Source organism: Xylaria bambusicola, assembly GCF_022495145.1.
Source record: "Xylaria bambusicola strain CBS 139988 unplaced genomic scaffold F5B22scaffold_45, whole genome shotgun sequence".
Lineage (NCBI taxonomy): Eukaryota > Fungi > Ascomycota > Sordariomycetes > Xylariales > Xylariaceae > Xylaria > Xylaria bambusicola.
Window position 1 is genome coordinate 54,981 of NW_025953598.1, and position 23,463 is coordinate 78,443.

Below are 23,463 nucleotides of genomic sequence, written 5' to 3' on the forward strand. Positions count from 1 at the left end.
CTCAATAGGCAGCACAGTCTCGTATACCTGTTGATCACCTACCTAGATCAACAGATTCCACGGGACAGTCTGCACATCACACGTACGCAGGAAACAGTTTATGGCACAAAGGGTACACGTGGGATGTTCCACCTCCAGGGCGAGTAACAGTACTATACGCAAAAGATCCTGCTTTCCCCTTGGAGCTGCCTTTAGCACACGAAATATCATCTAGGTACTAACCCTCAGATTTGGCTCACCAAACTTAGCGTATAGACAAGTCCGATCGAGGAGTGAAAGCAGGAAACTATGCCATGAAGGCACCGTTGGAAGATGATATGTGGTTGCTAGTAACTGATATTCACGAACAACACACCACGCTTGTTTAGTTTCATAATTATTCTATAGAGATATCAATACATATTTCTAGTCTTATCCATTCGTGATCAAACCAATCCCTACACGTGCCAAAGACAATATACGTTCGACCAGAATAAAAATACGTAAGCTAATCCGAAGTTAGGCCACAGTTAAGTGAAATGCTACAACACAGGCTTGCATGTTGGTTAAACGCGGGAAGGACTCCCACACGCGTAATCACTTGTAAAATGTTGAATAAAAGCTCTATACACTAGTACAAGGGCGTGGGGTCAAGCTGTAAAACATCCGCACGCCATGATGACAGCTATCATCACGATCAGTTTTAGCTCGACTAAACCAAGCATGTCTTCTACGGGGTTTGACATGCTCGGCTTCTTATCGTGCATAAAATCCGCATGTAACCCAGGCGACCGCTTCAGGATACCCTAGTATTCCAAGCACATGTTATTTTGTGTGCGAGTGGCGCAGCTATTAATGTACAATATAGGCAATAGTTTAGTTGGCATCAGGTTGGCTCAAAATGTATTCAACAGCCTGGTTTACTGTTGAGAATGTTCCGTTAGTGGCATGAAACTTGTTAAAAGGTGGGATGTCAAAGACATCCCCACAAAGGTGAGGGTTTACGTACCACTGTGGATGGCATCGGCGTCCTTGTCGGGAATCTCGATGCTGAACTCCTGTATTTTTTGTTAGCCACCGAGTAAATGTCCGAGGCCGTTGGCAAGGAGATGTTCCAAAACAGTCAAACTCGCCCCGTCCTAAAAATAAATTCCATACCTCTTCTATCGCCATAACAACCTCTACTGTATCCAAGCTGTCCAAGGCAAGGTCGTTTGAAAAGTGCGCATTAGGCTTGATCTGTTTTGCATCAGTGGACCGCGAAATAAGTTGGACGGATGGCATCAAGCCGCTCGGAATTTCATACGTTGTTAGGGTCGTTGACCTAGATTACATTTGAGTTAGCGTTGTCTTCTCCTAGGCAGTATGACGATTGACACCACTCCATATGCGCTGATGAATGCGCTGCACAGAACCAGTGCCGTCTCCCATCCATCTCGGACTGAGATAAGATCATGACATGAACAGGGAGTCCGCGCAAAACAGCCGGAAGATCGTCGCAGTGTTGATTTTAGAAATGGGGTCGCCTCACCTTGTCGAAGCCGCTCAAGATGCTCATGATTCGGCCTTCGACCTCTTCTTTCTTCAGACCACCACCAGCAGAGTACATCCGTACAGCGGGAACGGCGGCGATCCTTGATGTTTGTGCAACGGCTTTGGGCATGACGAAGGCAGAGCGAGCGGCAACAGGTCGCGCAATGCGAGAGGCCGTGACGGCAGATCGGAGGATAGCTGTTCGGAACATATCGGCGGTAGACACAGGCTCAATTGAATGTGGCGAGATTGTAGAGAGTGCGTGCAAGGACCGGACACGGTTGTGCGGTTGTGGGCAGCGGTGTTGACGATGGCTGGTCGGATGAGGGCCGGTATCACAGGAGAGCTACTACTAAGTGACGAAGCAGGTCATGATAAATTTCTCGTCTAAGACTGGATATCCGAGCTTAGGCCTGCGGAGCTAGCAGTACCAGTTGGGGGGTAGCTTCACGTGATATGTACTACACGGTAGACCGGCTCTGACTGGCCGTTGACGGCTTACTATGTAGTCTTTATTGCCAGTTGCTTGCACCTGGCCCCTACCTGGCCATTGTTGATTACGTCTTCGAACTTTATGTACCTCGTCATAGCCCATTTTTGCCTTGTAGGTATCAATGGAAATTGATGGACCCATCGCTAGGGAAATGAATCACGGCGCAGTTGCCAGGTAGCATATAATGAGAAATATTTAAAGATGCTTTGAAACGCAGCCATACGCCACAAACGGAAAAAGCTTATCAGTAGTCTTAGGTGATATGTACAGTTCTTACTATTTTGTCTCGGACGAATATAGGTGCAGTGGCACTTTTATCTGTAAGGAGCATCAGCTCTGATGTTTGCCGCCAGCTCAGGCTCCCATTTGTCTCCATTAGCCAAAAGCTTCTCCTTGTTGTACAGCAGCTCCTCGCGTGTCTCGGTCGCATACTCAGCATTGGGTGATTCGACGATGGCGTCAACGGGACACGACTCCTGGCAGAAGCCACAGTAGATGCACTTTGTCATATCGATATCATAGCGAGTTGTTCTCCTCGAGCCATCTGCTCGCTCCTCTGCTTCAATTGTGATAGCTTGCGCCGGGCAAACCTGTAACAAGTGTCAGCATTCCACGCATGCATAAAGTGATAACAGTAACATATAGCTTGACCGTCACGGGCGGATCAACATTAGACAACAGAAACTTAAGGGGTAAACCCACAGCTTCACATAACTTGCAGGCGATACAGCGCTCCTCTCCTGAAGGGTATCGTCTCAATGCATGTTCACCACGGAAGCGCGGAGAGATAGGCCCCTGTATAATACCAGTATTAACATATATCGCCATGTAACTATATCGCATGCTTATGCTCATTGCTCATATGCCGCGGACCAGGCAGTGTAGCCCATCATTGGCACTCATTCGTTCCTCGTAATAGAAATCAAAGTTGATCTATATTGCCACGGACCTTTTCAAAAGGATAGTAGATGGTGTATCTAACATGGTAAATAGATCAGCATTGAGTCTTCAAATCCCAGCTTCAACCGAGGCAGACTCACGGTGGCCTGAAGTATTGCTCCATCGCGACATACATGCCGCGGAACATCTCAGTCAGGAGGAAAAATCGGCCTGCTCGATCGAGGGTGGACTCAGATTCATCGTCCCATCGCTTCGACCTAGGCAATCGGAAGCCCGCTGGCGGGGGACCGGACGGGGTGGCGTAGGTGCGCTGCGCGACTATTCGGGCCATGGTGGCAGTGGGCAGGGGTTGCCGGCGCACAAGCTGTCGAGACAGCATTGTGGCAGTCGTCGATGTGGTGAGCCCTTGCATGATGGAGTGCAATTGGGCGATGAAGCTGGAGGGAGAGGTGGAGGGGAGAGGGTCGATGGCCGAGCGCAATTGCTAGGGACGAGGCAGAGAGGCGAACATTATTCAATCCGAGCTAGCTTGGAGGTCATGTTCAAGTTTGGGGACGTTTTGGTGGAGTCCACCACTGTCTATTACAAAAGAGAAGCTGTGATTGGTTGGTGGTGCAGATACTGGGAGAGCTCCCACTGAGCGTCTTGTCAAGCCACCCTTACTTAGCTCACTGTGGCGCCTTTCTCTGGTTCCAACTCCAACCTGTCTGGTGGTCCTGCCTACCTAAGGTTCTGTGTCTATGTGTGGCTTGAACCAAATACAGAGTCTACCTAAGTATCAAAGGAAACCTATGAAATGCGGCAAAGAGGTAGCAAATTGAGATACAATGGGTTGCGGTGATAGTTCTACTATTTTTGTATTTGCCAAGTCAGCTACCTACTTTGTAACCTTACCATAACAGCGAACAGCAATCCAATAACAGGATCAGATTGATTCGCACGCTACGGCTTTGAAGAATATTTCCTCACAGAACTTAGAGCGTTTCACATACTGGCCTAATGCAGGTGAGAACTGAGGGGTGAAAGAGAAAGAAAATGTGAGTTGTTTTGGCCTCCATGGCAATCGACTCATGATGCTATCGTAGATAACGGCTTCTGGGCCAGGTGAGTAACGTATGGCGTTTTGGTGGAGTTTCAACGGAAATAGACTAAGCTACAATGCCTAAACACATCAAAGGACGACAATAGTAGCTGGGTCACGTACACGCGTTGGATAAGATGACGGTAACTTGTTGTGATACCTTGCCATCGCATATTGTGTTCAATCCATATTTTGTATTCAATTAATCACTCTTCACAGTATCCATAACTCCCCTCAGTAGGCCTGTCACGATGGGATACTGGTAAGTCATCGTAATTTATCAAGGTATCATAACAGACCAAATAATCCATATTCCTTACGGCTGCCTTGCGTCAAGATCGAAACGCCTTTAATTATTTTCTGGGCGCATCTGTCAAAGGCACATACCGCACCCCATATAGTCTCTTTTTCTCAATGTTTCCGTCCACATCTTTATCCACCACCCAGATATACTGCATACCACCCTCATCCTCAACAGGGATGAACATACGACCTGGTTTCCGCAGCTGTTTCACAAGGTCTTCATGTAGCTCAGCGGCCGCTGCACCAACATGAATGGCATCCCAGCCCTGTGCATCACTCTCATCCGCCGCGCCCCCCACATTCCTTCCATGCGCGTCCTTCCCGTCCACAGCCTTACCAGCCTCAATAGCTTCAGCGGCAGATGGGGACATTGAGGATGTACTCAGCGTCTCGGGCTCGACCCACCCCTTCCGTCCATCGCCCACACGGAACCGGACCCGTCCACTGGCCAGCAACTCCCTCCCCTCAGGCGACTTCCGCATATTCGACTCTCCGAGATCCCGCAATGCAGCGATGTGTTCCACGCCGACGACGACGGCATTGCCACCGGCGAGTTCTGCGAATATGTGTGTCAGATACCCGCTTCCGCTGCCGATGTCTAGAACACGGCGCGGTCGTCTAGTAGCGCTTTTAGACGGAAGAAGATAAGGAAGTAAAGACTCCGCGGCATTGGCGTGCATGTGCGGCGCGCTGATCGTCGCCCTGTGTCCAATTCCCTGCGGCGAGTCCTCGTATGGTGATGACGGCGCGTAGTGCGCGCGATCCACTGCTAGGAAGGCATCTTTTACCGGATCCGATTTGATCATCCCGTTAGTCCACAAGTTCTCAACTAGAGACTTGTTACATCTACCCGAGCTACGCCAAGCCATTATAGAAAACGTTGAAAACGATGGTACTCTATACAGCTTGGGTGGGAGATGACGGAAGATTGGTTGGGACTTTAAACTTTGTAAGACCTGCAATGCGATCGGACTGCGACGGTCGTGATGTATATGAACCCGCTAAACGTCCAGAGAGGGTCCGCCGATGCGGGGGTGATCGAATCCGGGGTAATTGAAGCTGGTTAGTTCTGCGAATTTTAGGTGCCAAAGTAAAAGACAATTTGTGCAATAGGCAGAGTATTTGTAGCTAACTCATTCGCATTTCATTGATGATTCATAGGTAAAAACACAGAAGGATTATCATTGACGAGCTACGGGGGATTAGGTGAATTAGAGGTAAATGAGAGCTTACCTCCGTACCTCTAGATAGTTACCTAAGGTACTCGCATACTGCGGCAGTGGCGGGATTGGTAAGCTGTTGGGGAACGACCCTAAGCTTTCGTCATAGGCACTTCATACTTAAGTAGAGATTACCTGTTAGATGACTATCTTTTATCTTCTCTAACTATTTCAATTTGATCTCCTTATTCCTCATTTTAGTTACAATGCGATGTAACAAAGTTCACTTGTCCAATCTAGTTTGCCTGTCAATTGGCATCACCAGTGAAATAGACTGTTAACCGTCTATCAAGTCTTTCATTTTTACCAATTCTGAAAATTATGATAGAAAGCTACATTAAAACAAGTCCAACTTGGTCATATGCTGAAAACCTTCAATCTGTTCCAAGGATTGATTCCAGCACCACATTGGGTCCGGCGTCTTGGGGACAAACGTAAAAGTTTTGTCATCTAGCCTAAGGATGATGGATATCACCGTGATGAGCTGACGATCCACAACGTCCCGGACGCAACCTTGCTCATACATCTGCTCTGCCATGTATATGCTGTTCTTCTTGCACTGATCCCAGGTCATTGTACCTTTCCATTCAAAAGGTTTCGCCTTTCTGAAGACAATGTCGAGGTCTTCTGGGATGTCGTAAGTCAGGGCTTCTTTTTCTCTGCCAAAGCCATTATTATAGGCGCTAGGTTGTGTTTTTGAGCGGATTTTTCACAGAGAGGCGAGCGAGAAGATCAATTAAGAAGGCAACGTACAACTTGGATCGAACTAAAATCTCGTCCTCCATCGTCACCTGCGTAGCGCCGATCCCTTTGTCCCGATACGCCTCGACGACGGCGTGGAGATAGTGCAAGATGTACTTTGTGCGATGACTCTTGAGGTCCTCTTCAAGGTATTCCAGCTGGAGTTTCTGGCACAGCGACAGATCGACCAACGACTCATCATGGTAGTACTGCGCATGCGTGTAAATTATTTTAGTGACGTCTTTGCGCCATTGGTGTTTCATTATGCTTTTGACCGTATCAAAGGGGAGTTCTCCTAGGACCTTGAGGGAAGACTCGTGATCCCGGAGCGGGAGCCTGCATATTGCGCAGTCCATTGAATTCATTGCTGAAGGATGAGCTTCCATGGCGTTGGGTTTAGGATTTGTTAGTGTAACGCCTACTGGAGCTGATGTAAACAGGTGGAAGGCTCTGCCGAAAAGATACGGAAGTATTGATTCTGCCCTATCTAAAAACCGTCATGCACCGGTATCAATAACCAAGGTAGGAGCTTTGATATTCGTCTTCAAGATTTGGTCACGATGCAAGAAAAAGGAGAAAGACCCCAGAGTCATATATGGGCAGATATGGGGTCCATTATGGGAGTGTTAGTTTGCGGATGGATAGGCAAGTGTGATTGTTTATTGTACTGAACGTTAGCATGCGACGAGGAAGGCGCGAGACATCTCTTGCATAACTAAGTACCTATACTGAGATTGAAGAGCTACATGTTCACAGTACAAATCAAATCAGGAGGCAGTACGACTTGGTCTGTTAGAATGCATCCGAGATGACAAGGCATGGTATTCTGGGTGATCTTCGTGGGATGGTAATGCAGGGATGAGGTAATCAGATCTCCATACGCTAAAGCTCCGTGGTGTATTGCAATTAATACCCAGATTTTAATGTAAGCAGAATGTTGGTCGCTGGCAGGCTATTTCGGCTGCATACATATAGAAATAATCTACCATCCCGTTGCTCTGAAATTCGCCCAACCAGCTACCCAGGTAGCAGAGTGCGTGTAAATAGCGGCGATGACATAAGGCTGAAAGCTAGCAGAATAGGCGCGGCCAGACAAATAGGTACCTTGGTACTTCCACATTCTCGGCAATCTACAACATCAGCTCCGTTCCCGGAGAGCGAAGTTCCAGTAGCAAGCTCTGCGCTTGTATCACCGTCGACCGTCGCAACTGGCAATCATAAGCCAACACTCAGCAGCCGTGCCCATGGATCAGAAGTGAATCGTCACTGAAGAGACCGCTCAGACTGGGGAGTACAAGGACTCCAGCGTCTTAGTGCCAATTAGTGACTCAAGCTTTAGAACCCCTAGAGTCAGCAGACTCACATGACAGCACGATCATATTGATATATTTTCGTAACGACTCACGTGGAAGCGTCGTGGAGTCTACTTGGATAGCCTTGACCTAAATAAATACAGGCGGGAAGGCCAGGGAGGGAAAAGAAGGCCTCAGGACAACATGTCACAACCACAACGTGAAAAGCCAAGCCCCTTGCGGTCAATTATCGCGGGCGCGACGGCGGGCGCCATCGAGATCACCATCACCTACCCGGCAGAATTCGCGAAGACACGCACACAGCTGAATCGGAATTTGGCCTCGGGTGCCAAGCTGCCGTGGCCACCGTTCGGCGCCCAGTGGTACGCAGGCTGCACAACGCTCATTATCGGCAATTCAGCCAAGGCAGCGATACGCTTCGTCTCCTTTGAGCAGTACAAGCGCCTCCTAGCTGACGAGAACGGCCGCGTTTCGGGGCCGCGCAACGTTCTCGCCGGGTTTGGTGCCGGTGTCACTGAGTCCCTGCTCGCTGTCACTCCCACCGAATCTATCAAGACAACCCTGATCGACGACCGCAAGTCCGCGAACCCACGCCTTAGGGGTTTCATTCACGCCGTGCCCGTCATTGCCCGCGAGCGCGGGATCCGTGGCTTCTTCCAGGGTTTGGTACCAACTGCCGCCAGACAGAGCGCCAATAGCGCCGTCCGCTTCGGCAGTTACACCTCGCTGAAGCAGCTCGCCGAATCGTACACGGCGCCCGGCGAAAAGCTCGGTTCAGTCGCCACCTTTGGGATAGGTAGCGTTGCTGGTGCCATCACGGTAGCTGTCACGCAGCCGCTTGACACTATCAAGACGCGCATGCAGAGTATCGAGGCGCGCTCGGTGTATGGGAACAGCTTTCGCTGCGCCGCGCTCATCTTCAAGCACGAGGGCGTGCTGACGTTCTGGAGTGGTGCGTTACCTAGACTTGCCAGGCTTGTGCTGAGTGGTGGCATTGTTTTCTCCATGTATGAGAAGAGCATGGAGCTTATGAATCGCTTGGACCCTGAGAAGAAATATATATAGGGGAAGAAGCCATGCAGAAAGGCATGGAAGGCAGGGGCGAAGAAAAACAGGGCGTGCATCTAGATACCCAGCAAAGAGGCGCCAGTGTCGTGGTCTGTATATATATGCTAGACGGATAAATGAATACATCACGGTATCATTAGACTGTATACTTGATATAGACGATTCTACAGCTGTCCAACTATACTATAAGTGGATCGGGAGATTGTGTTTCGAATTCATACAAGAGCTGGAGATTACGGGTATCTAGTTCTTCCATTTCCCATTTTGTCGCCTTGGTAGCGCTGTCTAGAGTAATAGTAACAGCCGGTCATTCTCCGATAATTCCCTCTTCCAAAATATTGCGCCATATGTCATTTCATACAGATATCATACACAAAGTCGTTATCCAGTTCAAGTCTTTAGTTTTGATCATTACTGTAACCGTACAAGCCCCTTCACCCTCAGCAAAAGTCTCTCGAAGTATGACCGGGTTGGCGCTTCTTCGAGCTCCTTCAGCAGATCGGTAAAATACGTTGGGTTGCTCTTGGGTTGAAGTAACGAGCCGGTAATGGGATACTGGAAGGGTACAGAATCTTGTCAGCGGTGTCCCTTTTTCAAAGAAAATATGCTGTCCGCCGGTTACATAGCCTGACAGAAATGTCTACCTCCCAACACCAAAACCTACCTTCTTTTTATACCTGTTGTCGAGGAGCGAGTAGAGGGCATTCGCTTGCCTCAACTGCTCCTCCTCAGAGAGCGCTAGCTTGGGTTGGTCGAAGCGCTTTTGTAGGACAGTCTGGAATTGTATTTCGGGACGAATGGTATCCTTGGGCCATTGAGAGAGGGCTCGCAGGATATGGTGCTGGCCGCGCTATCAAATGTGCATGTCAGCGACGCCGAAATACATCTCACTATACTTGGAGGCGCTCACGACGTTTGCAACTTACGAGGGCTTGACGAGACATTGTAGATTGTATTAGGCGTTTTGTGTACTCTTTCGCCTAGAGAGTCCGCTCACGTAGTTTGCGTAAAGGTACGCATCAGCAACCCGAATAATGATGCCAGCTAGCTACGCAGATTGTCTCTTCGTAGGCGCATTAACATGAATTAAAGGCCGGACGACGTCAGTAATGCCGCGCTGGATAAAATAATCATCATGACGCCTATCTAGGAAGGCGGCTCACTAACCAAAAGCCGCTAGCCTGCTATCTAGTCCCCTGTGCTTTTCCCTGCATTTGCCATATCCAATCAGACTCTGCACCGTTCCTTTGCGCGCTTGGTACAGTAATGGCTGCCTGTCAGCTGGCGGCCGAGAGTCAGCTAGAAGGTACTAACGAGGTACTTGTCCCGTGTCTGATAGAATTACAGAGTGGCTCCCTTTCGCTGCTATTCGCTGCTATTCGCTGCTATTCGCTGCTATTCGCTGCTATTCGCTGCTATTCGCTGCTATTCAATGCTATTCAATGCTATTCAATGCTTGTTCCACCGTCCACACACCCCCAAGTAGATTCCTATCTAAGCGACTCATTTAGTGCATGCTCGGTGTGCCAAGCCCCCACTATCGCGAACTCGACCCCCTAAGGAGCCCACTGTGCTTTAAGTACCAGCTAAGTATCTCTCCGTCGACCCCGTGCCTGCCGATGGCCGAAGTGTCATCCCCATTCGTGTGCCTGATTAGATCGAGCAGTGCCACACTCGGTGCGATCCCCCAAATCCGCCCCCTACCATACCAACGCATGCGAAACACCATCTCCCGTCGCTGTCGTTCTTCACGAACCTTCTCAATTCTCCCGATGATCCTCTTCCTTTTGTAGCTTACTTCTCCTATAACTGATCTTTGATTGATTTCGTTCTTTACTGTCGACATTTTCGCTTCTTTCAACACCTTGTTAAACTTCGTCCTCGCAGGCAAGTACGCCTGTTTAATACTCCGTTATCCGCTTCGCCACGCCATCTCTCATTGTCAGCCAGCACTTCATTGAGCCTCGTTCGAAATCCCCACGCGCTACCTCCATCGTCGCGTATCCATCGCCACACTTCACCATCGATTGACCTTTGTGCCTTCTGCCTCAGCGTACACAGAGCACCACCATGGCGGGCCGTTACGAGCGGGTCAATACTCAAGATGATGATGCGGAAACGCCTACCACCCCCTCTTCACTCCGACCACAGAGGATACCCAGCTCGCCACCTCCTTCGTTTCACTCACGCTCATCGTCGACCGACAGAAGAAGACAAAATGTCAACTCGGATCTCGCGGATGCTTTCGATGCCGATGCCGACGACAGCGATGATGAACCTGATGACAGACAACGCTTAGTGCGTGGTAACTCCTTCCCGGTATCCCAAACTAGCGCCGCTACTTCTTCCGCCCAAAGTGCTCCACGAGAGAACGAGACACAGCAATCCCGACCGAATCAGTCGCAACCGCAGCCACACGGTGCCATCAATACTGGCGCGCAATCAACGACCAATTCGAGAGTCTATGGTGGTGGTATTCAGTCGGACGGTGTGTTTTCCAATATGACAGCGAGGCCCGAAAGGGGTGAGAAGATTGTAGAGGAAGCGCCTCCCGTATGTACACCTTACTGCTTTACTGTTCACAATTAGAACAATTCTGCTAACATTGATTCTCTCTCAGACATACGAGCAGGCTGCTGCTGATGCCGCGCCTCCTTATTGGGAGACCACGATACTTGCCCCTGGGTTTGGCGGCCCGGATGATGTTTACATTGACGGTATGCCTGTCGGCTCTGTCTTCAGCTTTTTATGGAACGGCATGATTAGTACCTTATTCCAACCATTTGTCGGTTTCCTTCTTACGTACCTTCTACACTCGACACACGCCGCCAAGAATGGCTCGCTTGCCGGACTCGGCATTACCATTATTCAATATGGCTTCGCTTGGTCAGGCTCCGATGATGGTAGCATGGGCGGAGGCTCTGGAGATGGATACGCCCAGCCTCCCGATCCCAACAGCCATGACTTTGATCCTAATGCTGTGGGCAAGGGCGGTGATGGTGATGGATCGGGATGGGCTGGTATTGATAGCAGCGAATGGATAGCCTATCTGATGATGATTGTGGGGTGGTTCATCCTCATTCGATCCATTAGCGACTACATTAGAGCGCGGAGGCACGAGCAACTCGTCTTACAGAGTCCTGATAGAGGACTGGGGATTCCTGTCATTGCCGAAGGAGAGCGACCTGAGACGGTTGTATAGGCATGTCCGTAATGACGACCACTGTTACTTCTATGCTATTGTTACTACTACATGAGCGTGTTATTTCCTAAGGGGAGCCAACCAAAATGTTCCCTTTCACTCCTGTTGTCAACGGTATTTTTTACCTGGGTTCATGGTCCCATAATCTGGCTTTTGTAGCTTGGCGTTGGGGTGGGAATATTGCAGCAGTAGATATATTAACTCGTTGAACTCATTGCTTGCTATACGTCGAGGGTCCTGTGTATGTTTGTTGCTCCTGCGCATGTTTTGTTTGTCATGGTACCCCTGCGCGAGCCTCCCAGCAACTAGGGACAAGATATCTTCAATTTAGTATTGCTTCTTTGTTGGTGCGAAGCCTAGGAGTCCATTGCATCGTTTGCTATGTAAGGAGTCCAATATGCTCGACTTCATCGATTGCGCTTCATTTATAGTGCGACACGCATCGGCCAGCATGAGATGTAGCAAGTCTTCTAAGTTCATCTACTCACATCGGCTGCTTCCTCCCAGTTAGTCTTGCATTACCTCTAATGCGTATAGTATATACTTGTCATATCTCATGTCATACTTTCACACTCGATTGGATATATTTTCCTTTCCTTCGCCCCTTACATGAGCACTACAGGAGGTGTCAGCCGCAATGCTCAGAGTTGCGGGAGACGCTCCCTACCGCGTAAATATGCTATATATGCCAACAATGGGCAAACAAACCACCCTGCTGCGTAAGAATTCACCAATCAAAAACACAACTCATTCACTAAGGTTCGAACTATATACTCCTTGAAACGCCAATCAAGTCAGGGAGGGACTGTACGTTCTTAGCCTGAGCGACCGATTTCGCGCCCTCCGAGGAAGCTACCGATGCGATGTGAGGGATGTCAATATATAAAATGGTATCAGAAGCCCCTTGAATGTCTTCTTCTTCCTACGATTCATCTCCTAGGAAATTCGTTCAGACTTTGGCTTAGCGAACGCACTGCATTTTGAGATAGCACCTGTCTTTGAGTGATCCAGATCGAGGTATATATATAATGTGCACCTGTCTATCTTTTCCCCTCTCATTCCCAACCCCCAACTCCCGTATCTTCCTTATCGCTCGTGTCTCTGGTACAATACTAATGACTATTAAACGATAGATTGTTTGAGTGATCATCATGGCTTTACGACACTCGCAGCACCCTAACCCTGTTCCCAATGAAGACGATTCAGTTGGCCAGCCTTCCTCATCTGCAAGGCCCTCACAACTCGACACTATCAAGAAGAACTTCCACGGACTATTTAACGGTATTCACCAGGGCCGCGAATATGACAAGAGAGCAGGTCCCCGTGACAGCGTTGGAGGGTCAGCAAACAGCTTTAACAAACCCACCAATGACGATGCCAACCCCCCTGAGAATATTATCCAACTCCTGAACAACAATGAAGGCAACGTCAAAGATGACATCTACAAGTCCCCTGAATTTCAAGCCATGGAAGCCTATTACAAGGAACTGGACCAGTCCTGGGAATCGGGCCAGCACGAAGCGGAGCGGCATCGTCAGTTAATGGACATGCGGCTTCCTATCCCCGAGACCATCAAGTCTGGGGACTTTCCGGATTTCCCTGCGACGCCTTGTCATATTTTAATTATGCCATGTAAGACTAATGATTCGACAAATTACCACCTTGATCGCCGCTAACATATGAATCAATAGTAGAGAAAGTTAACAAGTTGCTGAAACTCCTGGAACAGCCGACGCGTGAAGATGTTGAAATGGCTCGTAAGCAGCTCGCTTTTACTCTCGGTAGTCACGACGCTCTCGAAGCTCTTAATAGTTACGATCAGTTCGACGTTCTCAAGGCCCGGCTCCGAAGCATCGAAGACGCCGGTAAGAATCCTGTGTAAGGACAGAACTATGACCAATAGGACCTGTTGAGCGGCCTGTAGCAAACCACATGTAGATCTAGCAGCCCTTGAACAGGAACGCCTGTTAAGAAACTGCAACGACGGGGTACTATATTGATACGTGTTGTTACACGAGGGTCTCTGAGAAGCATTTATGCCTACCTATGTAGGCTAGGGCTATACACAGCGAATTTCTTTGTAGCCCGACTTTTGTTGTTGTTGGGGGTTTACATCTTCCCGCAGACTGGTTTTTAGAGCGAAGCTACGTTATATATGGAACAATATAGAGGCGCTCGAGAGGTTAGATAGGGATAATGAGTAGCCAGCTGTTTAATATTATTTGCACTCTAAATTCGTGCTCCGTGCTAGTGGTAGATTCTACTACTTTACATATTGATTTCACAATCGAACTTGGACAAGATCAATGATTAAGGCCATTATCGCAGCACACACTGTATTGCTGAGATAATTGAAGCAGTATTCTTATTATATGCTAGGAGAGATCTTATTAACATTAATGTCCCCTATACACAATCTCTTTAAGATGCAGAAAAGTAAGCATAATCCGAGTCGTCACTATTTATATAAATATATGTACCGTCTAATATTCTACCAACAAAATGCTACCTCAACCCCGTCGGGCGTATCTGACAGCACTAAACAAGACAAGCGCTGTTTTACTTTTCTTAGGATTAGTTTCTCCTTGCGACGGAAACATTTGGAGCCAATTAAAACCAACCATCAACTACATCCCCATTATCATCAATCCGGGACTGGATAGAGCTATTTGCATCTGGAATCGTAGTTACTTCATCATACAAATACTAGATATATTGGTCGTAGGTGATGACTGTGACGATCCACCCCAGTTGTAGTATACGTCCTGAGCGCTCGGGATCTCTGCCCAGCTGGACATACGGAGTGGGATCATGACATTCACCAGGACCCGAAAGGGGACAAGAAATATCTGTCCGTCGAGGAGGGATACCTCAGCGAGACCTATGCGGGAAGCACCTGGGAATAGGGGCCAATATCCAGCACACAAGATTCAAGCTTGTTCCCACGGCTGAATTAAGGGGCTAATCCCGTAGCCTTCTAGGCATACTTCTCTAAATACAGTGTGACTTAGAATTAGAGAAAATGCAATCACGAGCTAACTTATTAATTTATATGAACACTGATCTTAACCAAGGAGGTGCCATCCTCTCATGGCCGTGTACCAATATGATAATGGGACGATATTACAACCTGGGATTCAAGTCTTGACTTACCTAGTGATGTTACTTTCAGCTGGTCTTAAGGACGGCAGAGTTTACATAAGTTTTTTCGAGCGGTTGCCTCGAGAGCTGTTGGGTCATATGAAGAAAATAAGAGTCCTTTTCTTGAATTGAGACTGGATTGAAGAACTAACTATCTGAAGTTGGGATTTAATCAGTATATATACACAATATGGCCTCTAGGCAGCATCCTCCTGCCTATTCCGCCCGCCACGCAAAAGTGGTGATCATCCTTAGTATTGACAGGGTGATGGTTCTGACAATAATCCTTTTGTCTCCGGGTCTGGTTTGTTGCGAACTGTGGGGTATCATCTCATCTACAATGAACCCAGTCAGATTTGTTTTACTCGCTCGCGCTTCTTTAACCCAGGAGCAAGAACGCGTTCTGTCTTCTAGTGTTATTTCCGTGATCTGCAATATAAGGTAGCATATTAGAGGGGCTAAAGCCATCATTCGGGGCCAACTTTATAACTTTTAACCTTCTACCGTAGCCGGCTGCTTCTCCGCGTACCCACGTTTGGGGGAGGTTTTTTGTCTCGCTTCGGCCGTCGCTTCTCGACGCGACCTTGTCAAATAGATTGCACGCTGTCTCGGGGGGGAGTCTTCGGGTGGTTGCGTTTTCAGGGGAAAGGTCTGCGGAGAGGGGGGACTTGATGCTTGTCCGTCTTCTTGGGAAGACTGTTCGGTCGCTGGAGCGCTAAGCTGTGCTGTGGGTTGGCGGGGAGTTGTCAACTCAGGCACGGCCGGCGTGGGGAGGATCATTTCACCTGGAATTCAGGACGCAAAGTGCGCCAGAATGGAGTCAAAAGAGAAGTTGCGGGCCAGGTCGCTAAACGATACCCCTACCTCATCAAGATTTGCTTGACTGCACGCGAAACGGCGTCTTCCGACGAACTTTACCGCCGTTGTTCGGGCTCAAACCACGTGCAATTCCTGGTATCGATCGTCTCGTCGCTGACGAAGAGCATTATGAAACTCTCCCTGGGAGGAGCACTTGCGGGCTAGCTCGTAGACGTCGGTATAGTATATGTTAGGATCATGAATGGCGATCTGGATGGTGTTGAACTCGGCGTGGAGCGAGATGAAGAGAGGCTCGGGCCCGTCGAACCCGACTTCGGAGAATAACCAGTCCCAGCCACGCTCAAGATACCAATCGACCCAAGGTATATGCTTATCTCGATGGTTCTCAAGGGTCGACTTAGAAGCAGTCTATCTCAAACCCGGTGAAAAGGAGAAAAGAAAAAACGAAATAAACGCTAGACGAATAGCAGTGTATAGATAGCCACTGCACTGATGACTGAGTGAAGAACCAGTGCCATTTCTTCCCGAAACTTTTGCGCAATCTTTTTCAGTCCTCAGAAGCAACATATTTGTCTGTCAACTTCTTGATGATATCCATCGCCGAGTCCATGTATGCTCCTCCTCGGAACATAAGGTAATGATTAAGATAATGATATCTAAGGACGGCGATTAGTGCAATGCTCTATAACGATAAACAATCCGCGCAGGAGGCCATTGTGTCAAGATACTTACAGCTGGTAAAGGGCAATGCGATCTTCGTATTCATGCTTCGGCTCAGTTTTGGGAAGTAATTGATGATACTCGTGGTAGAAGGTGGCGGAGAAGCCACCGAAACATCGCATGATGCCGATCTCATATTCGGAGTGACAGTAGCATGAGCTCGGATCGAACAGAACCCACTCTGGGTTCTCCCAAGCCGGGTTGGCGCCGTATGCCTTATTCCCGTGCCAGAGATCCCCGTGAATCAGTACCGGCTGGATCCCACGCCTGCCGCCTAGATGACCGTTTCTCAGTAAGCGGGGCACAACTATGTCGGTAATCGGCTCCATTGCAGCTCCGAGTTCCTCGTTAGATCCGTGTCTGTCCTCTATTTGACGCAAGACCGTAAGGAGCCTGTTCTCTCTATAGAACTTGTCCCAGGAGGCGCGAAAAGCGTTGTTCTGTTTGGTCATTCCGCAGTAGGTGGAACGGTGCCAGCCGAATTGGGGATCACGATAGCCGGGCGGTGTGCGGGCCGGAGTGCTGTGAAGCTTGGCCAATTTCTGTGGTAGTGAAAGTGCGGGACTATCCTGTGCTGTGGTGGCATTACTGCCAAGCATTTCCAACCACTCCATCAACAGGAAGTATCTTGAGTCATTGTTGGTATATTTGCCAAAACCGAGACTGTAGGGCGTAAGATTCGGCACAGTCTCACCAAGCTCGCGTAGAGCCTCATGCTCGGCTGTGGTTGCGAAGACAACTTATTAGCAAGGAAGGTTTTGGAAGGTAATTAGCTGTAACTATCATACTCACATGCGAACATGTCTTCATTTGGCCCTGACTTGACGAAATAGTGAATGGCTTTGCCATTGACAAGAGCAGTGACCTTTGACGGTCTCGAAAACCCTTCGTTTCCGTGAAGCTCTTCATACCCGCACTCGGGAGAAATCTTTAATAATTCACACAGGGCTGGGTCCAGTGGATCACGCTGCGAGGTGCGAATCGGAATGTCCAGGTCTTGTCCGCCACCAATAACCTCTCGATTCTTGAGATAGGTTGCTAGGGCAATATGATTATTTTCCAGAGCAAGTGCTGATGGAGTATGATCATCCATGTCAACGGCGTTCGGATCTGCTCCGTATTGGAGGAGGAGCTTTGCAGCGATCTGATGGCCATTCGATGCCGCCTGGTGTAGTGGTGTCCACATCATGCTGGTTTGAGCATTGGGGTCTGCACCAGCTTCGAGCAGAAGTTGGCATATGGTGGCATTGCCAAGCCACGCTACCTGCTGCAAAGGTGTTTCGTCTGTATCGGAACCGACTTCAGGATCGGCACCGGCATCTAGAAGAGAGTTGACAATGGCGACTCGGCCATTTAGTGTCGCAATTGACAAGGCCGTGTGGCCTTCTCTCGTCTTTGCCTCGATGTTTACCCCGTTCTTGATCAAATGAACAGCTGCTCTGTTATTACCGAATGAAGCTGCATGCATTAGAGGAGTCCATGATTGACGATCTTGCGTCTCAAGGTCGCTTGAGTTGTTGAGCCAAAAGTCTAGCATATCCAATTGGTTGCTTCGAACAGCGAGGTGGAGTAGCGTGCGACCTTCCTTATCTTGGACTTTGGAATCTGCGTTGTGCTCAAGCAATACTTTGACAACAGAGACCTCACCGCTGTATGATGCCCTTTGGAGTGGTGTTCGACTTGAGTAGATAGCCTCAATGTCGGCTCCAGCGTCGAGGAGGATACCCAGTGTCTTCGGGTGTCCATTGACTGCCGCATAGTGAGCCGGCGTGCAGTCCGACTGGTCACGAATGTTGACTTGTCCTCCTTCACGAACGAGCTTCTCCAACGATCGATAGTTGCCGTTGATTGAAGCCAAAAACACTGCTGTTAAGCCACTGGAATTCCGGATCTTCTGGTCTGCTTCCAAGCTAAGAAGCTGTTCTACAGCGTCCGGGAAGCCGTTTCTTGCTGCCCACATAAGTGGAGTATATCCGGTGGAGTCTTTTGCATTTATATCATCACCACGTTCCACCAGCTGTCGTATCAAGCTGCTGATACCTTCATAGGCGGCAAAGTGGAGGGGAGTGAAATCTTCCGGCCGTATCAGCCAGTCGGCATTGACGGGGTTCCAGTAGATGTCGAGCCATTGTTTCTGGGCTGATGAACTTGATCTCAAGAAAGGGGTGGACAGGTATTGAGACCAGTCTAGCAAAGATCCAGCTTGTCTTGCATGATCAACCCAGAAGAGGCGTGGGTAATCCAAGATGGACTTCGCTTCGTCTACCCTAAATTTTCCTTCGTCCACTCCGTCCCCTGAAGAGCTGGGCTCAAGAAACAGCTTCAGGAAAAGTCTTGCAAGTTGCGCCTGATACTCACCAAAGGGAAGGGGGAACAGGTCGTCAATTGACAGAAGATACTCCTTTACCGATTCGTGGACGAAATGCACCGTGTTTTGTCGTACAGTGATGAAGGAGCCACCAAGAGCGGTATACTCAAGGAGAATATTCTCATCAGAATGATGGTCCTCCGGAAGTTGCGCCAGCGACGCGAGCTCTTGTAGGCTCAAAGGGCGCAGAGCAAGAGCCATCGTTCTGAGGATCCTTGTAGCGTACTGCACATGGTTTTTCGGTCCTGTGCGAGTCTGCTGCAGGATCCGGTCGTACAGAGGGCCCAAGCCTTTTGGTAGTGTTTGCAACACCTGATCGGTGTCAAAGAGGCGAACATTGGGTCTGGCTAGTGCACCGCAGGCCATTGAGACGTAAAGGAAAGCGCCTTCAGACATTTCCTTCAGTGTGTTTGAAACCAGACTCGCAAGGCTTGTGTTGTAACCCTTTTCCTCCTTCAGGTCGTCCACCCGCGCGTCGATGAAGTCCGATACTGCATTTCGTACTTGTTTCGCATTCTCTTCCAGGCTGACGCTGAGCGTTTGCTCCAGGGTTTCAGTAATGGCGGGGATATTTCGGCTGGAAAGGAACCATTTGACCTCAGATCTCGGCTGATCCTTCGCACCAAGCTGCTCGGAATCGAGATAAGGATCCAAATACTTCAAGAGCTCACCAATAGACTCTTCGTCCAACTCATCAAGACCGTCAATAATGATGTAGACTCGATGTACACTGGGATTGGCGAATAAGTCTCTCAGAATGCGCCACAGTGAAGGCAGAGCAGTAGGTGACCTGAGTAACTGCTCTCCCTCGCTGTTCAACAAACCCTTGAAGTAAGCGGACAGGTCTGGACGGCTCTGAAGAAGCTGGTACACTAAGCTGCGTAGGACAGCGACCAAGTTGTTGCGTTCGTTACTCTTGTTGTCGCAGAAAAACTGGGCTACGAGAACACTAGGGCCCGAGCCACTGGCCTTGATTTCTTCAGTGATGTCCTTAAGAACCGAAAGTGAGAGCATTGTCTTCCCTTTTCCATGGTTCCCGTGGAGCCAGAACACACGGCCCTTCTTGCAAGTAAGCCATTCATTGAAGTTTGGGTCGGCCTGCAGCCAGGTACCGGATCCTTGCAGCAGTGGACCTTTGTTGTGCTCGATCATGTCTACATCATCTGCAGGATCTGTCGCTAATAGAGCCTTGAGGGATGCATTTATCTTTTCGGAAGAGACTAACGAGGGCAGATCAGTCACTTAGGTACATATAATAGCAGCACAGGTCACGCTCACAGTCCTTGCGTCTGGCCAAACAATCGGCACTTCCCTGCACGAAGGCAATAAGTTCGTCCCGTACCAACTTGTAGTTGTAATCGTCGGGTTCTGCATACTTGCAGAGATGGAGGTGATCTGTAGTGAGAGCTGTGTTCTTGAAGCCGGGAATTGTACTGAATTGCTCATCCACCAAAGCTTTACCTTCTGCAGGTTGTTCGAAAAAACAGCACACTGGGATATGGTGAACGATTGCAACACGAGCAAAGTCCCAGGATAAGGTGGTAAACGAGGAGGGTTCTTTCTGTACTACTGATCGTGGGTCATCAAGAGAAGTGTCAAGACTGACGGCTTCCAAGGATTTCAATGATGTAGCTCTATGGGGAGTTCCAAACAAAGCAATGCCAACAAGCGACTTCCTCAGTAGCTGGTACTCGTCATGGGGAAGTTCAGAAAGCAGAGCAGCCTGAGTGACTCGTCAGTTGTTGTTTCTGGATGTAGGGCCCGTCATAGATTCGCGAGGCCCTTAAAAACACGAGTCGAACCCACCTGTTTGACAATGAGCCCACCTAGAGAATGCCCAATGAAGATGAGGGGTCGCTTGGGACATGTGCGGCGCTTGGCCGTAGAGGCTCGCACAAGCTCTCTTGCCAACAGAGGGAGCAAGTGTTGGATTGGTCTGTCTTGACCGAAACCTTCCCAATCGTAAGAAGCATGCATGATACGAGCATTGGGAAGCCAATAACGCAGCATCGTGTCATCCTTGAGCCAGTTAACTTCGCCATCACGCCATGGGTCCTTGGCCGCAAGTCCGATTCCCGGAACAGCTACGATACTGTAAATATTATAATCAGAAATGATTTAGGGTATAGCAGCATGCACCGAGCTCACTCGATTTGTTCGGTCGGATTCTCTTCATTGTTAAGGCCAGATGTCGCGTCGCAGAGTATCTCTAGTTGGAGGTCTACCTGAAACTGCGTTGAGGACTTTGAGTAGGGTTGTCAGCTTCTTAGTACTTATATGTATTCCATAGCGAATAGGAGGCTTAGGGTTTTTATGTGCTTACCATCGTGACAGCCTTGATAGTCGTTTGGTCTTCTCTTGAAGCTCAAGGCAGCGGGTACGTCAAGGGTTTGAGCCGCACGGATCGGGTCTTGGTAGCAGGCTGACTCCATGAGACCCGCGATATCCTGAATTCGACCTGCTTGTACATCTTCAGGGCGTCCAATTTCGGGCTGGTAATAGAAAGCGGGGTAAAACAGCACAAACTTGGGGGGCGTCTTAAACACGCGGCTGCCGACAAGGGTTCGAAAGCCACTGACATAGGTATTCTCATATTGGTCCATGCATTTGTTCTGAGTGATTCTGGTCTTGGCGCGAATACGAATTGGATGTCAAGGTAGGCTGCAGCCAATACTTAAAATAACCTGGGCATGTTACGCTCTCTTCTTCTTTCCTTTGTCGCACACTATATTTTGCTGACTGATTTGAACGATATGTCGTTGACCGAGGAAACAGTGAGGCCTGGCAATTGATTGCTTTTTTTCCTGACTATGTCTGAACATCCAAAGGCGAAGCGCATAGTCATCATAGGTACGTCGATGACACAGCCGAGCAGCAGCCTGATCACATTATCGTTTGACTAATGGTTCCTATATCTAGGTGGAGGGGCTGTTGGATGTGCCACTGCTTACTTCTTGACCCGGCATGCCCTCTACGATAGTAGCAGAGACCAGGTCACTCTTGTCGAAGCTACCGAAATTGCGGGTGGCGCCTCTGGTAAAGCTCATGCCAGTGTTGCAGATTGGGCCGCTCCTCCTTGTCTCGCTACGTTGAGCTGGCAATTGCACACAGAGCTAGCTACTGAGCACAACGGCGCTGATCGCTACGGATTTCGCAGAGTTCGCTCAGTATACTGCGAGATCGACCTTGACGATGCTCCTGGCAGAGATCCACCAGCAACTATAACGCCATCATCCAAGACTCAAGCGCAAACGACAGAGCCAGTGCCTAAGCTCATAGACGCGGGCCGCGTGACAGCATGTAATCTGCGAGGGAACGGCCCAGAAGGCTCTGCTCAGCTTCATCCCTATTGGTACACCAAGACATTGGCTCAAGAAGCGGAAGCTAAGGGCGCAACGATCATCTTTGGCTCTGTTACCAAGATTAACTACTCTGATGATGGGAAAGCCGTCCAGTCCGTTCTCTACACAGCGAAGGGCTCCGAAATTGTCAATGAGTTACTCGCAGACTATGTCATTGTGGCGGCAGGTCCATGGTCGAAGACTGTTCTCCCCAAGCTTCCCATAGGGGGTGCGAGAAACAATACACTGCTTCTCGAAGTTCCGAGCACCGAGACGCTTCCCGAGCTAGTATCCTTCAACAATAAGATTCCGGGCTCTTGGTTCCCCAGAGTCAAGATCTACCCACGACCTGACAACACCGTTTACATCACCGCTGGCACGGACGCTGAAGCGCCTCCCCTCCCGGCGTCTTCCGACCAAGTCGAGGTCGATAAGGAGGTTTGCGCGCGGATTCGGCGCGCCGCCGAATATGTGTCTAGCCTTCTGCATAACCGCAAGCTCATAGCTGTGCAGGCTGCTTATAGACCTGTTGTGACAATTGAGGGAAGAGACCGTGCCGTAGGGCCGCTCCTGGGTGCTACCACAGTCGCAGGTCTTATCGTAGCTACTGGTCACGATAACTGGGGAATACAAAACTCGCCATCAACTGGGAAGATTGTAAGTGAGATAATTTTCGACGGGGCCGTTAAAAGTGCGGATATCTCGAGTCTGGCTCCCGGGGATGTGGTCTAGTCGTTCACTTGGAGAAAACAAGGGTTTCCCGATTGGTTACTCGGTCTGGAACTTTGAAGAGATTTTCATGATATAGCAGTACTGATCTACAACATATGCCCATCTTATTGTGTCGCTTTCTAGATACAATATCAATTTTGACTCTGCTAAAAGTGTTTTTCTTTTTTTAAAGACGATAAACTTACTATATATAGCGTTAAGTAAATCACAATGGTCTTAAGCCACCAGATTAAGCCACTTAGTTTATTTTAATTAATATTTAATAAAAACTAGTTATAATAATTATAGTTAAAATATTTAATACTATTATTTAAAAAGTAGACTTTAAGATTACTTTGATTTTTATTAATTAATTAATATTTTACTTAAGTTAGTTAACTTTATCTAGTTTCTATAAAGTTGTATGGGATCGGGCTGGCTGATTGATGGGGTGGCTCGTGTCAGAATATAGCCCTTAATAAGGGGGCACCTACAACTACCTTTTGGCGCAGTGGTTATTTCTAACAGCT

At 48.8% G+C, this 23,463-nt stretch overlaps 10 protein-coding genes across 10 annotated transcripts; 5 read left to right on the forward strand and 5 right to left on the reverse strand.

Annotated features, from left to right (window-relative positions):
• Positions 1 to 360: 360 nt before the first annotated feature.
• Positions 361 to 1,916, reverse strand: F5B22DRAFT_619420 (acyl carrier protein-like protein). Its single transcript, XM_047975774.1, has 5 exons — positions 1,511 to 1,916; positions 1,286 to 1,303; positions 1,138 to 1,218; positions 989 to 1,037; positions 361 to 902 (listed from the first exon to the last, which is right to left on the reverse strand). The coding sequence occupies exons 1-5, from the start codon at positions 1,721 to 1,723 to the stop codon at positions 856 to 858; spliced, it is 408 nt and encodes a 135-aa protein (XP_047827708.1). The 5' UTR covers positions 1,724 to 1,916; the 3' UTR covers positions 361 to 855.
• A 116-nt stretch (positions 1,917 to 2,032) lies between these two features.
• On the reverse strand, positions 2,033 to 3,434 carry F5B22DRAFT_619423 (NADH-ubiquinone oxidoreductase 23 kDa subunit). The gene is made up of 4 exons (XM_047975775.1): positions 3,046 to 3,434; positions 2,955 to 2,982; positions 2,708 to 2,800; positions 2,033 to 2,595 (listed from the first exon to the last, which is right to left on the reverse strand). Exons 1-4 carry the CDS (start codon positions 3,315 to 3,317, stop codon positions 2,320 to 2,322), a joined length of 669 nt encoding a protein of 222 aa, XP_047827709.1. The 5' UTR covers positions 3,318 to 3,434; the 3' UTR covers positions 2,033 to 2,319.
• Positions 3,435 to 4,160: 726 nt separating this feature from the next.
• F5B22DRAFT_619425 (protein-L-isoaspartate O-methyltransferase-domain-containing protein) lies at positions 4,161 to 5,639 on the reverse strand. Its single transcript, XM_047975776.1, has one exon. It carries the CDS (start codon positions 5,156 to 5,158, stop codon positions 4,340 to 4,342), a length of 819 nt encoding a protein of 272 aa, XP_047827710.1. The 5' UTR covers positions 5,159 to 5,639; the 3' UTR covers positions 4,161 to 4,339.
• A 54-nt stretch (positions 5,640 to 5,693) lies between these two features.
• Positions 5,694 to 7,213, reverse strand: F5B22DRAFT_619429 (uncharacterized protein). Its single transcript, XM_047975777.1, has 2 exons — positions 6,263 to 7,213; positions 5,694 to 6,192 (listed from the first exon to the last, which is right to left on the reverse strand). Exons 1-2 carry the CDS (start codon positions 6,634 to 6,636, stop codon positions 5,847 to 5,849), a joined length of 720 nt encoding a protein of 239 aa, XP_047827711.1. The 5' UTR covers positions 6,637 to 7,213; the 3' UTR covers positions 5,694 to 5,846.
• Positions 7,214 to 8,803, forward strand: F5B22DRAFT_619430 (putative transport protein). Its single transcript, XM_047975778.1, has one exon. It carries the CDS (start codon positions 7,747 to 7,749, stop codon positions 8,626 to 8,628), a length of 882 nt encoding a protein of 293 aa, XP_047827712.1. The 5' UTR covers positions 7,214 to 7,746; the 3' UTR covers positions 8,629 to 8,803.
• On the reverse strand, positions 8,804 to 9,801 carry F5B22DRAFT_619433 (uncharacterized protein). Its single transcript, XM_047975779.1, has 3 exons — positions 9,558 to 9,801; positions 9,296 to 9,481; positions 8,804 to 9,186 (listed from the first exon to the last, which is right to left on the reverse strand). The coding sequence occupies exons 1-3, from the start codon at positions 9,573 to 9,575 to the stop codon at positions 9,043 to 9,045; spliced, it is 348 nt and encodes a 115-aa protein (XP_047827713.1). The 5' UTR covers positions 9,576 to 9,801; the 3' UTR covers positions 8,804 to 9,042.
• Positions 9,802 to 10,455: 654 nt separating this feature from the next.
• Positions 10,456 to 12,351, forward strand: F5B22DRAFT_381935 (uncharacterized protein). Its single transcript, XM_047971289.1, has 3 exons — positions 10,456 to 10,518; positions 10,582 to 11,184; positions 11,252 to 12,351. The coding sequence occupies exons 2-3, from the start codon at positions 10,702 to 10,704 to the stop codon at positions 11,831 to 11,833; spliced, it is 1,065 nt and encodes a 354-aa protein (XP_047827714.1). The 5' UTR covers positions 10,456 to 10,518; positions 10,582 to 10,701; the 3' UTR covers positions 11,834 to 12,351.
• A 633-nt stretch (positions 12,352 to 12,984) lies between these two features.
• Positions 12,985 to 13,715, forward strand: F5B22DRAFT_649644 (uncharacterized protein; the record flags this gene model as incomplete). The annotated part of the gene is made up of 2 exons (XM_047979203.1): positions 12,985 to 13,465; positions 13,525 to 13,715. 2 exons carry the CDS (start codon positions 12,985 to 12,987, stop codon positions 13,713 to 13,715), a joined length of 672 nt encoding a protein of 223 aa, XP_047827715.1.
• Positions 13,716 to 14,244: 529 nt separating this feature from the next.
• On the forward strand, positions 14,245 to 14,639 carry F5B22DRAFT_619436 (uncharacterized protein). The gene has a single exon (XM_047975780.1). The coding sequence runs from the start codon at positions 14,336 to 14,338 to the stop codon at positions 14,588 to 14,590; it is 255 nt and encodes an 84-aa protein (XP_047827716.1). The 5' UTR covers positions 14,245 to 14,335; the 3' UTR covers positions 14,591 to 14,639.
• Positions 14,640 to 21,691: 7,052 nt separating this feature from the next.
• F5B22DRAFT_649646 (FAD dependent oxidoreductase) lies at positions 21,692 to 22,954 on the forward strand (the record flags this gene model as incomplete). The annotated part of the gene is made up of 2 exons (XM_047979204.1): positions 21,692 to 21,731; positions 21,801 to 22,954. The coding sequence occupies 2 exons, from the start codon at positions 21,692 to 21,694 to the stop codon at positions 22,952 to 22,954; spliced, it is 1,194 nt and encodes a 397-aa protein (XP_047827717.1).
• Positions 22,955 to 23,463: the final 509 nt, after the last annotated feature.

Coding starts and splice junctions, on each gene's coding strand:
- F5B22DRAFT_381935 (XM_047971289.1), top strand. CDS start 10,702: ATGGCGGGCCGTTACGAGCGGGTCAATACTCAAGATGATGATGCGGAA. Junction 11,185..11,251: donor TTGTAGAGGAAGCGCCTCCC/GTATGTACACCT, acceptor ATTCTCTCTCAG/ACATACGAGCAGGCTGCTGC.
- F5B22DRAFT_619423 (XM_047975775.1), bottom strand. CDS start 3,317: ATGCAAGGGCTCACCACATCGACGACTGCCACAATGCTGTCTCGACAG. Junction 2,983..3,045: donor GAGCAATACTTCAGGCCACC/GTGAGTCTGCCT, acceptor TTACCATGTTAG/ATACACCATCTACTATCCTT. Junction 2,596..2,707: donor CCTGCAAGTTATGTGAAGCT/GTGGGTTTACCC, acceptor CACTTGTTACAG/GTTTGCCCGGCGCAAGCTAT.
- F5B22DRAFT_619433 (XM_047975779.1), bottom strand. Junction 9,187..9,295: donor ACAACAGGTATAAAAAGAAG/GTAGGTTTTGGT, acceptor GTACCCTTCCAG/TATCCCATTACCGGCTCGTT.
- F5B22DRAFT_619420 (XM_047975774.1), bottom strand. CDS start 1,723: ATGTTCCGAACAGCTATCCTCCGATCTGCCGTCACGGCCTCTCGCATT. Junction 1,038..1,137: donor TTGTTATGGCGATAGAAGAG/GTATGGAATTTA, acceptor CAAAAAATACAG/GAGTTCAGCATCGAGATTCC. Junction 903..988: donor CGCCGATGCCATCCACAGTG/GTACGTAAACCC, acceptor CATTCTCAACAG/TAAACCAGGCTGTTGAATAC.
- F5B22DRAFT_619430 (XM_047975778.1), top strand. CDS start 7,747: ATGTCACAACCACAACGTGAAAAGCCAAGCCCCTTGCGGTCAATTATC.
- F5B22DRAFT_619429 (XM_047975777.1), bottom strand. CDS start 6,636: ATGGAAGCTCATCCTTCAGCAATGAATTCAATGGACTGCGCAATATGC. Junction 6,193..6,262: donor ATTTTAGTTCGATCCAAGTT/GTACGTTGCCTT, acceptor AACACAACCTAG/CGCCTATAATAATGGCTTTG.
- F5B22DRAFT_619436 (XM_047975780.1), top strand. CDS start 14,336: ATGCTACCTCAACCCCGTCGGGCGTATCTGACAGCACTAAACAAGACA.
- F5B22DRAFT_619425 (XM_047975776.1), bottom strand. CDS start 5,158: ATGGCTTGGCGTAGCTCGGGTAGATGTAACAAGTCTCTAGTTGAGAAC.